At 40.0% G+C, this 12364-nt stretch overlaps 1 protein-coding gene across 3 annotated transcripts in view; it reads left to right on the forward strand.

The window, feature by feature from the left end:
- ctnnbip1 (catenin, beta interacting protein 1) overlaps nt 1-12364 on the forward strand; it is a 72175-nt gene that overhangs the window by 27983 nt on the left and 31828 nt on the right. The window contains exon 2 of one of the 3 annotated variants that reach the window (XM_043676193.1): nt 7218-7303. The exons of 1 other annotated variant lie outside the window; for it this stretch is intronic. Coding sequence is in view for 1 of the 2 variants with exons in the window: in XM_043676191.1 (XP_043532126.1) it covers nt 4532-4545 (14 nt within the window). In the remaining variant the exon portion in view is untranslated. Of the gene's footprint in view, nt 1-4515; nt 4546-7217; nt 7304-12364 lie in introns of those variants that run through there. One more of the 3 variants, XM_043676191.1, reaches the window with a different exon arrangement.

The following is a 12364-nucleotide window of genomic DNA, read 5'->3' on the forward strand; positions in this document are numbered from 1 at the left end:
CTGTGCAACAAGAAATCATTAACAGTTCAGGTTAATGTTCTGTTATCAGAACTAATTCAGCAAATGTAATTACTTGGATTTCAAGAATATGTTTGGCAAAGCAGAACTAATGAGGAAGATTAAACCTCATGAAATAGCTGACAGGTTTTCCTGATGGGTGAACTATAGCAGAGGAATGGCAGTGGCAATTGCTCCAGTTGTATTAAACTTATAAAAAGCATTCAACTGTAGAAAGAAGATTGATGATCCCGAGAAAGACTTGTACCACTTTATGTGGGTGGGCAGATGGATTTTAATGGAGTTAATTGGACAGCAGTGTATGTGGGTGAAGTAATAACATACAGATGTAATATAAGACAGGATTAGTTGGTAGACAGTGGAAAGAATTTCAGTGATCATTCACCATACCATGAGAATATGCCCAGTAACATGACAGTTATCAGCAAAACAGATTGGGGGTCTGGATACTTCTTGAGCACACTGGATTGCAAATCTGAATAAACTGATAACAGTGGATTTTGTACTGATTGAAGATGATGTTAGTTCTGGAGTATTAGAAATAGTTTGGAATAGACTGACTAATCTTTGAGGTATTATAGAAGAGTAGACTTGAGTGACTGAGTCAACTTTCACTTGAGGAAAGAAAATTGTGGAGTGACATGATGAAGCGCTTTGAAATAAAGAGATGCAGATAAGCCTGGAACCCTCAGAGCTGTTTATCCTGGCTCATGAACATAGAATTCAAGCATGCAGTTTAAACTTCGAAAGCTTCAAGCAAGTATGTAAATTTGATCATATGCTTTTTCCCACAAGATAATGGACTTTTACATAAAATAATTGTCATAAACTAAATTGAAATCTTTAAAAGAGAAATGGATTTGAATATAGAACATAGAACATAGAAGAATACAGCGCAGTACAGGCCCTTTGGCCCTCGATGTTGCGCCGATCCAAGCCCACCTAACCTACACTAGCCCACTATCCTCCATATGCCTATCCAATGCCCGCTTAAATCCCATAATATCTGATGATTATAATGATATGGCAAGAGAGATTTTCTTGTTTAATAGGAAATGGAAGATGATAGAATTAAATGTTCAATAATGTAGGGTTTAACAAGTTAGTATTAAGATTGAACTCCATTAAAGAATAATTGCATAGATTCGGAATGGAATAAATTGTGCCTTCAGCATTGGATAGACCTCTACCACTTTTCTATGTCTCTGCCCCATGCTTACCCTGATGTTAATTCAGCATGAGTTTGAATACAATTCCTTGTCTTCTCCAACACACACCACCTACATTCTCCCACATTATTCTCTCTCTCCATTTTTGCTAAAAACCCACCTGTAGCTGAGACCTTTGTCAGTGTTTTTGTTACTTCTGACTTGGTTCTTTCAATATTCTACTGGCTGATCTGTCATCTGCATCCTCCTTAAACATCAACTCCCCATAAATTTTACTACCCTCATTGTGTCTCATATTCAGTTTGTACTTGTTCCCATTAGTCTGCATTGCTCCTGCTTCTCAAAGCATCAAATTTTATCACTCTTTTCTTGGAGTTCGGACCCACAGGTCCTGAAGAAGGGTTACACCCGAAACGTTGACTTCTCCACCTCTTGATGCTGCCTGGTTTGCTGTGTTCTTCCAGCCTCCTGCTTGTATATTAAAGAGCTATATAGCAAGTTCATCAGTTCCTATGTATCACCTCATCCTACCCCTATAACCTTCTGCAGTCCTAAGCTCATTTCAACAAGTCTGTTTTTCTGACTCGCTTCTGTTATCCATTCTTTATTCCCTTTGCCCTGATACTTATGATGGTGCTTTTGACTCCTTAGCTTAAAAATGTGTTGCTGGAAAAGCTCAGCAGGTCAGGCATCATCAAAGGAGTAGGAGAATCGACGTTTCGGGCATAAGCCCTTCTTCACTGCAATTCCTGAAGAAGGGCTTATGCTCGAAATGTCGATTCTCCTACTCCTTTGATGCTGCCTGACCTGCTGTGCTTTTCCAGCAACACATTTTTAAGCTCTGATCTCCAGCATCTGGAGTCCTCACTTTCTCCTTTTGACTCCTTAGACTACAAGCTGTGGAATTTCTTCCTTCTTCCTTTCCATGCTATTTAAAACACAGATCTTTGATGAAACATTTGACCTCTTAATATCCTGTTATTTGGACCCAACATTTCTGTATGTGCACGCACACATGTCAGTTCATTTCTGTTAAAATTGCAGTGAAGACAATAATCTGATTCGGATAGTCTCTCTGAATGTAGCATTATGGAAATAAATTCAAGAGTTTGGTCAATTGATCATTATCAAAGATCTAAAGTAAAATAATGAAAAGTTGACCATTTTGTTGTCTGAGTTAGGGTGAAGAATATATAGGTAGACCATTTAATCTCATCAAGCCTGTTCTGCCATTCAATGAGAATATAGCTCATTTGTGGGCTAACACGATGTGTCCATCTTCGCTCATATCCCTTTAAAAAATGTCACTTAATCTTGGATTTAAAATTAATAGTTAACTCCTGATAACCTGGCTCTTGTGGAAGAAAGTTTCAAACATCGAATACTCCTTGCATGTGCAAGTATTTCCTAACCTCACTCCTGACAGGGAATCAGGTGCTGGGAATCCGAAGTAACACCGTAGTAAAGTATTGGAAATACTCAGCAGATCAGGCAGCTTCTGGGGAGAGAGAAAAACAATTATTGTAGGCCAATGAGCTTGCGTTAGAATAGCACTGTCCGCTTCCTGATAGGGGTGTGGGGAGGGAATGTAATGTTGAGACTGTGGTTGAGTTGCAGCTTTTTATATATTTATCTGACCGTTCTTGGCATGTAAATACATTTTAAAAAACAAAAATTCTATAGGTTAATATGAAGGTTGGTTTTATTTTGCATGTTAAACATTCCTTCAGCCATTGTAGCAGCATTTACCCTGATTTAGTCTGTTCTGCCTGTATATAGACTGCTGACTGGCGAACAGATGTCTTGTAATTGAAAAACAAAGCGTCCTTTTCTTCCACAGTGCCATAAATAGGTCATGATGAAGTAAGACATCCTTTCACAATTCAGAGCCAAGACATTTTTTGAATAGCATGTGAGCATATGAGAACATAGACCAGGAAATGTGTGTTTTTTAAAAATATAAACTCAGTTCTAGCTTGCTTTCCTCAAAAGTGTTTTACGGGACAATTATATTACTGAGATTGTGTCGATGCAGACCTGAATGTCTTTGCACCAGTGCCAATTGTATACAGCATTTCTGGTTACCCGAAGCGATCTCTGGCAAGAAGCTTGAGACCACCTCCAGCAGGTGGGGATAACTGGAGCCAAGTGCAAATCTAAATTTAAACTCGATTTTCATGTTAGCAGGAATAGACTGTGTGTCTGTCTGTGTCTCTCTCTCTCTCTCTCTCTCTCTCTCTCTCTCTCTCTCTCTCTCCCCCCTCTCTCTTAAAATGTAGCTGTAATGTACAGACCTGTGTTGTGCTACACAGTGAGAGATGTAAGAGCTAGTACAATATTGTGACTACAATTCTAACGCTATGTCTAAGACAATGTACATGGGGGATAGGGGTTACAAGATGCGGTAAGGGGAAAATGCATTTCCCATTACTCAGAAATCATTGCTGATGTCGTCTTGTTTTTCCCTCTTTGCTTCAAATCACTGAAATGCCTGTGATGGACTCCCCCACCCCTATGCATGTACTCCCAGACCCTCACCCACCCGTTAACACTTTCATATACAGTAAGTGATAATGCTTCCTGTCTCAGACTGGTGCCTGCAGCCTCACTGACCTGTTGAGAGTTCATTTCTTTCTCTTTCTGGCATACCTTATATTAAAATATTGGATAAGAACATCCCAAATTATATGACGTCTTTGTCATTGCTGGAAAAGTTGAGTAATTGAGCAATGTGCATTTTTTTCTGTTTTTCTGTGTTCCATTGTTTTAAATAAGGTGAAAAGCAGTAGTCTTGATCACAAAATGTTGTTGTTAAAAAAAATTATGTCAACTCAGGTAATTGTGTGCAGATCTTCTTGAATAGTTAATTTTGTCAGGCATATGCTAACTGTTGTCTTAACTCAGGGCATTGTTGTCAAGTTCAGTCTCAGCTTTGGGAATTGACAGCAGCTCGGCTGCATCAAATATGCTAACTCTTTGCCCTATTAAATTAAAACGAATAATTTACCTGGAAGAGTTATCAGTCCGTTCACCAAGCAAATGTGTTGGATTTGCTTTCTTGTGGTCCATAATGACACACGTAGAGAAAAAAAAATGAAAGTGTTGTATTCCCGAGAATGGAAGTCTCCAGGATGGTTTTGTCATGTCAATGTGGTGCTGTTGCACTTTTTGCATCCGCCAGAAACTGTGCAGTGATTTCTCTTGGTTCTCAGCTAAGCTGTTCTCCCCGAGTTGGGGTGGGGGCGTTGGTGGTGAGTGGATTGGCGGTGGGGGTAGGGGGGGGAGGGGGAGGGGTGACAGATTCCTGTCAGTTGAGCACACAGCAGCTCCAGTGAAGAAAAATCATGGATCCATGCAGGTAAGCAGGATATGTGGTGAGAGACAAAAAGGGCTGGGGGAAAAAATATAGGAGTTTATACAATAAATAACTTGCCACTATGCACAATTCCTGTAGGCTGGTTTGCTTTCCAGCACAGTTTAAATTGATCAGTGCTGCCTCAGCTGTTGAAACCAGCACTGGTGTAAAATTATGTGGTCGCCACAGCGTTCTTTTGTGCTGAGTAAATTTGTTCTTGCCGAGCACAGGATATAGATTGCTCAGGAGCAGTAACTGTTATTTTAAAGTGGTCTGTTACTCTGAAATGAGAACATTTTAAGCACGGCATTGCCACACTCAAGTGCAAGAAATGATCTGGGATTTAGATATTTAAAATAGGTAGATCAGCTCAACATTAAGCATTCTTTCCTGTTCCTTTTTTTAAAAAAAAAGCATTGAAGTGCTGCTTTAGTGTATATCCCCATTTGAGAGACTAATCATTGTGTCTCATGGAGAAATCCAAACCAATTGAAACGCAAACAAGTTTCCAAATGTTGTAGGCTCCAGCGTTTTCTACATTTTGTTAGACAAGCTACACAATATATAAGCTCGTAAGCAGCAGTTTCTCACAGAATGGGTCCTTGTGTGTGTCTCACTGTGTCCTTTCAAGCATATCTCAGTTAGTAGCAATAACCTTGGTCCTTCATGTCACAACCTTAACCAAATTTTAAGTGCACTCTGCACACCTGTCTTTTAATACCATTTGAAACATATATACACACAAAATACAACATCTGCAACTGGCATAAAGCCAAAGGTAGTCAAGGCTGTTAAAGATTTATACTCTTTAACAGAATTGCATCTTTGTAATCCCAGACTGGAGTACCCACTTTCTAGCTACAATTGCACTAAATCAAACGGTGTGTACAGAAGAAATCACTTTGCCTTCAGAAGGAGTACATCAAGAGAACACAACCACATTGTGACAGTTCTCCAAACCACAAGTTTTGATCATCAAATAAAAGATAATTCCAGGAAAGAAAATTGAAAATGAAAAGATTTCTCTCTCTGGGCATATGAAATCCATAGTATTTAAAGCACAGTAGGTATAATTTTCATTGCACTACATGTCCAAAACTCCAATGCGAAGGGGTTATCACTCTCTGGAAATTTAAAAACAATAGCTTCTAATGCCAAAGCCCACATTTCTAACCATTTCAATATTCACATTTTCTAAGTGTTTGAATTTAAATCTTTCTGAAAAGAGACACATGTCGCTGAACCTTTTGGTCTTACAATTCAACCGACTTTCAGTAAATTTAGCTCTATGTTCCAAAGGCAGATGGCATTAATTTAGAATGGCATCATGGTTGGCACAGACATGGTGGGCCGAAGGGCCTGTTCCTGTGCTGTACTGTTCTATGTTCTAAATTCAAATGTTGGCAAATAGAATGAAACCACGTTGCGTTTTGTTTAACTTGGGTTTTATTCTGGCCACAGTGGATCTGTAAACAGCGCAAAACATTTTTTTAAAAATTAGGTAAAAACAATGACTGCAGATGCTAGAAACCAGATTTTGGATTAGTGGTGCTGGAAGAGCACAGCAGTTCAGGAAGCATCCGAGGAGCAACAAAATCGATGTTTCGGGCAAAAGCCCTATTAAACCCAAGGCAGCCTACCAGGTCACCTAGTTTACATTAACACAGAAATGGAAGGTAATTTGATCATTCTGACAACAACTTGAATTTCAATAGCACCGTTTTGTGTAGTGAAACTTTCCAAGGAATTTTGTAGGAATGTTATCAAGCAAACTTTGTAACACCTGGGTGAGATGATGAATAACTTGGTTAAAGAGGTGGGTTTTAAGGACCTCCTTAAAGTAAGAGAGAGGTAGTAAAGCAGAGATCCTCAGTAACATTAAAATATTGAATTATTGTTGGGATGTGGGCATCACTGAACAGATCAGTATTTGTTGCTAATCCCTTATTGCCAATGTTAAAGCTGTTTTTGCACAGTAGATCCTTCTACAGTGTATGTCACAGTGCTGTCTCGAACTTGTCTCCGTTAATTGCAATAACCTTGATCCTTCGTGTCATAGCGTCAACCAAATTTCAGAGGGCAGTTAAGAGTCACCCATGTTGCTAGGATCTGGAGTCACAGGGAGTCTACAATGAGTGAGGATGGTAGCTGTCCTTCATTTAAAGGGCATTAGTAAACCACATGGGTTTTAACAACATTGCTGAAGTGAGTTTTTAAAAAATTCTTATTAATTGGGCGATGAATTGAACCCATGTAGGGCATTAGGCTTGGCTTTTGGTTTACTAGTCCAGTGACATTACTCTAAACTATCAGCTTGCCTATGTTTTACTGGCATGTCAGTAGTGGTTGGTTGGCGTTCCATACAGTCATTTAAGTTGACCCAGACTCTTGAAGTACAGTGTGTGAAGTAGTATGGGTTAAGCAGCGTAGTGCAGTGAATGTTGTTGTTTTGTGCTCTCTAAAAGCAAGTGCAAGCTATCTAAAGTATAAAGTCAGCCTTGATCCCATAATGGCCATTTTCTATTATAGGAGGCATAAGATGTGCCTATTTATTACATTTTCATTTCTGACCAAGCACATTTATTTAGAAACAAATAGCTTTTGACAAATTGTATTGTTGAAATTGTAGCACTTAGCATCATTAAATTATGATTCGAATTTTAATGAAATTGCAGAAACGCTTGAAGTTGGAGCATAAAATGCATTTAAGAGGAATCTAAGTTAACACATGGGAGAAAAAGAGGAAGGTGGTGTTGCTAAGGTGAGTTGAAGCTCATGCAGAACATAAAATGCTGGCCCAAAGGAAGTGACTGAACAGCTTGTTCTGTGCTGTAAATTCAATGTAATCTTCCGAGATCAGGGAGAATTTGCATGTTTTCTAGATTCAATCCTTAGGGTATGCTGCATTCGCTGATTGTAGCTGGGACGGCTGTAGTTGAAGTATCATAGTGCTTCAAATAAACTGTGCTAATGAAGAAATAACTCAGATGTTTTGGGGTGTCCCTATTACTTCTGCTGATCTCCCACTAAAGGGTATTTTTTAAGTGAGAGCAGGATTGACATAGTTGTGATATTGGATTAGAGTGGTGCTGGAAAAGCACAGCAGGTCAGGCAGCATCCAAGGAGCAGGAAAATCGATGTTTTGGGCAAAAGCCCTTCTTCAGGAATATATTTCCCACTCTGAAATAATTTGCATGTACCCTTTTATTGAAGATAAGCCACCAGAGTGAAATTTGAAAAGAGAGCTGGTACTTCATACAATGATCATTGCTAAGAGGGAAATCATGCAACAGTCCCTCCATATTTGGTGACAGTCTAGTAAACCTTCCCTGGGCTATCTCTAATGCCAGTGTATCTTTGCTCAGGTAAGGGACCCAAGCTATTCATTGTATTCCAGCTGTGACTTGTATAGATTTAGCAAAACCGCCCTACTTTTGTATTTTTCTTATCCCTTTGAAGTAAAGGCTAACATTCCATTTGCCTTCCCTTTTACCCGCTTAACTTGGATGCTAGCGTTTTGTGATTCATGGGCAAGGGCTTCCAAATCCCTCTGTTCCATTGTTTTCTGCAGTTTTTCATCCAACTAAATAGTATTCCCCTCTTCTATTCTTTGTGCCAAAACATTTTCATGTTTTCCCACATTATATAACATCTACCAAGTTCTTTCCGACTTGCTTAACCTGTCAAAATCCCTCTGCAGACTCTGTGTAAACCTCGCTGCTTGCCTTCTCACCTATTTTTATGCCATTCACAATTTGGTTATAGTACATTCACTTTACTCATTCAAATCATAGAATTATTTGTGGCCATTTTACAGCCAATGAAGCACATTTTGAAATTGTTGTAAAGTAAGAACTGTGGAAGTCAATTTACATTAAACACCTACAAACAAATGTGTGGTAATGACCAGTTAATCTCCTTTTATTCATGTTGTTTGTCAGATAAATATTGACCAGGGCAAAATGTGTGAATTGCATTTGAAAATGGAATGCCTTAATGCTCCCTTAAATTAGGGGAGCGCTCTTATACATTAGTCCCTTTTTAATGATGCATAAAATCAACTTATCCATTTGCAAATTCTGGTGCACATAAATGTTATGAGTTTTTATTATAGACTTGATTTTGTGGCGTTACACATCTCATTATGTTGTCAAGGAGCACCATTGTCCGGCTGAAAGTTTTTGTAGCAGATTCTAAAGATAATGAAGTCTCTTTCGCCAGGCAGTAATTTTATACCTTGCCAATATCACCTGAAAGTCAGCAATCTGTTAACAGTAGAACAGATAGGGTGAGGTATTCGCACCTGTTGGTTTAAGGTGGTCAGTCTTAAAGCTGATGGTTTCTGCTTGATGCATGACACTTGAATACACAGCATCAATTCTGACAAATTAGTTTGCAGAGGTTTGTAACTTGGCAGGCATCTTGCAAACAGGACTCCACTTCTGCCAAAGGCAGAAACATGTCCTTGCATGTTGTCTGTTCTGCTGCATCCAATCTCCTGAAAAACTCCAAAACAAAGAAGGGGTTTGGGTTGCAGTATCCCATGTCATTTCACCTGCGGCAGCTGATGCAATCTTGAACAATGGGTCAGAGTTTCAAGCCCATATTGCAGCAATAGCACAGGATTTCAAAATGTAGCTGTTTGTTTATTCTAAATTATTTTCATACAATTCTCGATCTCTCCCCTGATCTCCCAAAAGAAAACCTTGGACACTAACTCTTGCTTAAATTTTGGGTAAGCCAATCTCCCTTTGTCACCTTAACCATTTGACATTTTATTAACGATTGCTGTCTGGGGTCAGTGTCATTGACATTTCAGTATTGTGCCAGTGCTGCTTTCCAGCAGAGGTCACTGGATAGTGATCTGGAGTAGGAATGCTGACTAATTTCTTCTCCCTCCCCTATGGATGCACAGGCTAGTTATTGTGCCTGATCGCTGCTCCAGCACAAACGGGAATTGAACTGTTGCCCACAGTTGTTTTGCATTACAGTGTTTGATCAGTTGATGACTTTGCCCACTAGATCCCCACTCCTCAAGTGAATTTGTCTGCATGAGAAACCTGCTTATAATGTGCACTAATTTGTAATACTAACTTTAAAATCAGAAGCTATTGATGCAGATTGACTGGGACGAGTGTGCAGATTCACACTGGTAAAATACAGATTGAGGACTGTGTTGAGAAGGGCTTTATGCAAAAAGTACTTAACAACAGGAATGGACTATCGTGATGGCAAATAACTTTATTCAATTGTTCTCTAAATGAATCAATGTATTGGAAAGGGTGGAAAATCTTAGGTTGCTCCATGAACCCAAGTTAGTCTAGCCTTGTTTCATAACCAGTGTCACCAATTTGTGTTGATGGAACCCAATTTTATTAAATCATGGACATGAGCATCAGACCTCACGGTTCTTCATTGTATCAGTTCTGGGGGTTGAATATCTCCTGCACAGCCCAGTAGCCAAGCTGCCTGCAGTATTCAAGATGTTGTCCAAATACAACAATGTAAAGTTCCAGCATGGTATCCCATCATTCATACTCCATTGACTTAGTCATAAGCACAGAAACAGATTGTTTTGTCCGACTTGTCCATGTTACTTAAACTAAACTAATCCCATTTGCTGCAGACTTATTAAGTTTCAGTCTGTTTCCATTGATTACTAATCCACAATCACAAATGTAACTCTTATATCCTTAGCTAATTCAACATGATAATCTGTTGCCGTCTTTGTGGTTATTTATTTTTACTGAACATCACATTGTTTAATTCAAAGATTAAAAATAAATGTTCTGTCCATAAATATGACCGAGTTTCCAGTTGCCTGTTACTTCAAAACGCCACCATGTTCCCATATCAAAATTTCTGTCTCCGGATTAGATTAGATTATTAGATTAGATTAGATTACATTACAGTGTGGAAACAGGCCCTTCGGCCCAACAAGTCCACACCGACCCGCTGAAGCGCAACCCACCCATACATTTACCGCTTACCTAACACTACAGGCAATTTAGCATGGCCAATTCACCTGACCTGCACATTTTTGGACAATGGGAGGAAACTGGAGCACCCGGAGGAAACCCTCGCAGACACTGGGAGAACGTGCAAGCTCCACACAGTCAGTCGCCTGAGGCGGGAATTGAACCCGGGTCTCCGGCGCTGTGAGGCAGCAGTGCTAGCCACCGTGCCGCCCACAATTGTTGCAGTGCTCCAGTGAAGCTCAACACAATATGGAGGAACAACATCTCATCTTCCACCTGGGTACTGTACAGCCCCTCAGGAGCTGTTCAAATTGAGCTGAACAGTTTTAGAGCATGAGCATCAGCTTCCTTTCTATTGATTGCCTACACTATCCCAGGAGAAAGTGAGGTCTGCAGATGCTGGAGATCGGAGCTGAAAATGTGTTGCTGGAAAAGCGCAGCAGGTCAGGCGGAATCCAGGGAACAGGAGAATCGACGTTTCGGGCATAAGCCCTTCTTCAGGATTCCTGAAGAAGGGCTTATGCCCGAAACGTCGATTCTCCTGTTCCCTGGATGCTGCCTGACCTGCTACACTATCCCAGGTAATGTCAGTGAAATGTTTTGTGTTCAGCACAGCCAACCCATTTTCAACTGCTTCTCTTCACTGGCCTATGATCACCAATCCCTTTGCCTGCCTTTTTTATTGCTCGCGCTCTCTCTCTCTCTCACCTCCTTTACCTATTCGCCTGCTGCTTTCTCCCATATCCTCCACGCCAGTTCAAATACCACCTTTTCCTCACTGCTTCTAGTTCTGAAGAGTCATAGAACTCAAAATTTTAACAAAATGAGATACAGTGAAAAGAATTGTTTTGCATGCTAACCAGACAAATCATACCATACATAAGTACATTAGGGTAATAGAACAGAATGCGGAATATGTTACAGCGACAGAAAAGCTGCAGAGAAAGATCAACTTTAATACACGACTGGTCTGTTCATAACTCTGTTAACAGTGGGGAAGAAACTGTTCTTAAATCTGTTGGTACATGTTTTTAAACTTTTGTATGTTCTGCCTGATGGAAGAAGGTGGAAGAGAGTATGACTGAGATGGGAGGCATCTTTGATTATATTGGCCGCTTTCCCAAGGCAGCAGCAAGTGCAGATGGACTCAATGGAGGGAAAATGCTGCCAGACCTGCTAAGTTTCTCCTGCAATTTTTGTTTTTGTTTGTTTTTTAAAAAACTGGCTTCCATTTGTACAGTGTTTTTACTGATGTCCGAATGTCCCAGATATGAGGAACTTTTGAAGTGGTAATCATTGTAATGAAGGAAATACAAGAAAGGGAATTTTGCTGGAGCAGAAGCCGCCATGATTATACCAAGCATTGATGAGTGTTGCTTAATGCGACCTTAATAGGTTACAGGCAGCAGAGAATTGAATAATCTCAAATTTATAGAGTGCGGAAAATGGGCCTGCATTTGTGCAGCATTGGAGTAGTCAAATGGCAGGCTTGCATTTGGGTAGACTTATGCAGGTTAAAGTAGACAGTCTTATTGTTGGATATGTGTCTGCAGATTCATCTCCAAGCCAAAAACTGCTTGATTGACTGGAAAGTGTTTTGGGGCAACCAATTATTTTGGAAGGTGCGACATAAACTTAAATCTTTCTTTTCCTCCTATGACATTGGAGAATGGCATTCTGGATTAGAGTGGTCTGGAAAAGCACAGCAGTTCAGGCAGCATCCGAGGAGCAGTAAAATCAACGTTTCGGGCAAAAGCCCTTCATCAGGAATACAGGCAGAGAGCCTGAAGGGTGGAGAGATAAATGAGAGGAGGGACTTGGAGGAGGGGCGTTGTAAATGTGAT

This window comes from Chiloscyllium plagiosum, chromosome 34, assembly GCF_004010195.1.
Source record: "Chiloscyllium plagiosum isolate BGI_BamShark_2017 chromosome 34, ASM401019v2, whole genome shotgun sequence".
Taxonomy (NCBI): Eukaryota; Metazoa; Chordata; class Chondrichthyes; order Orectolobiformes; family Hemiscylliidae; genus Chiloscyllium; species Chiloscyllium plagiosum.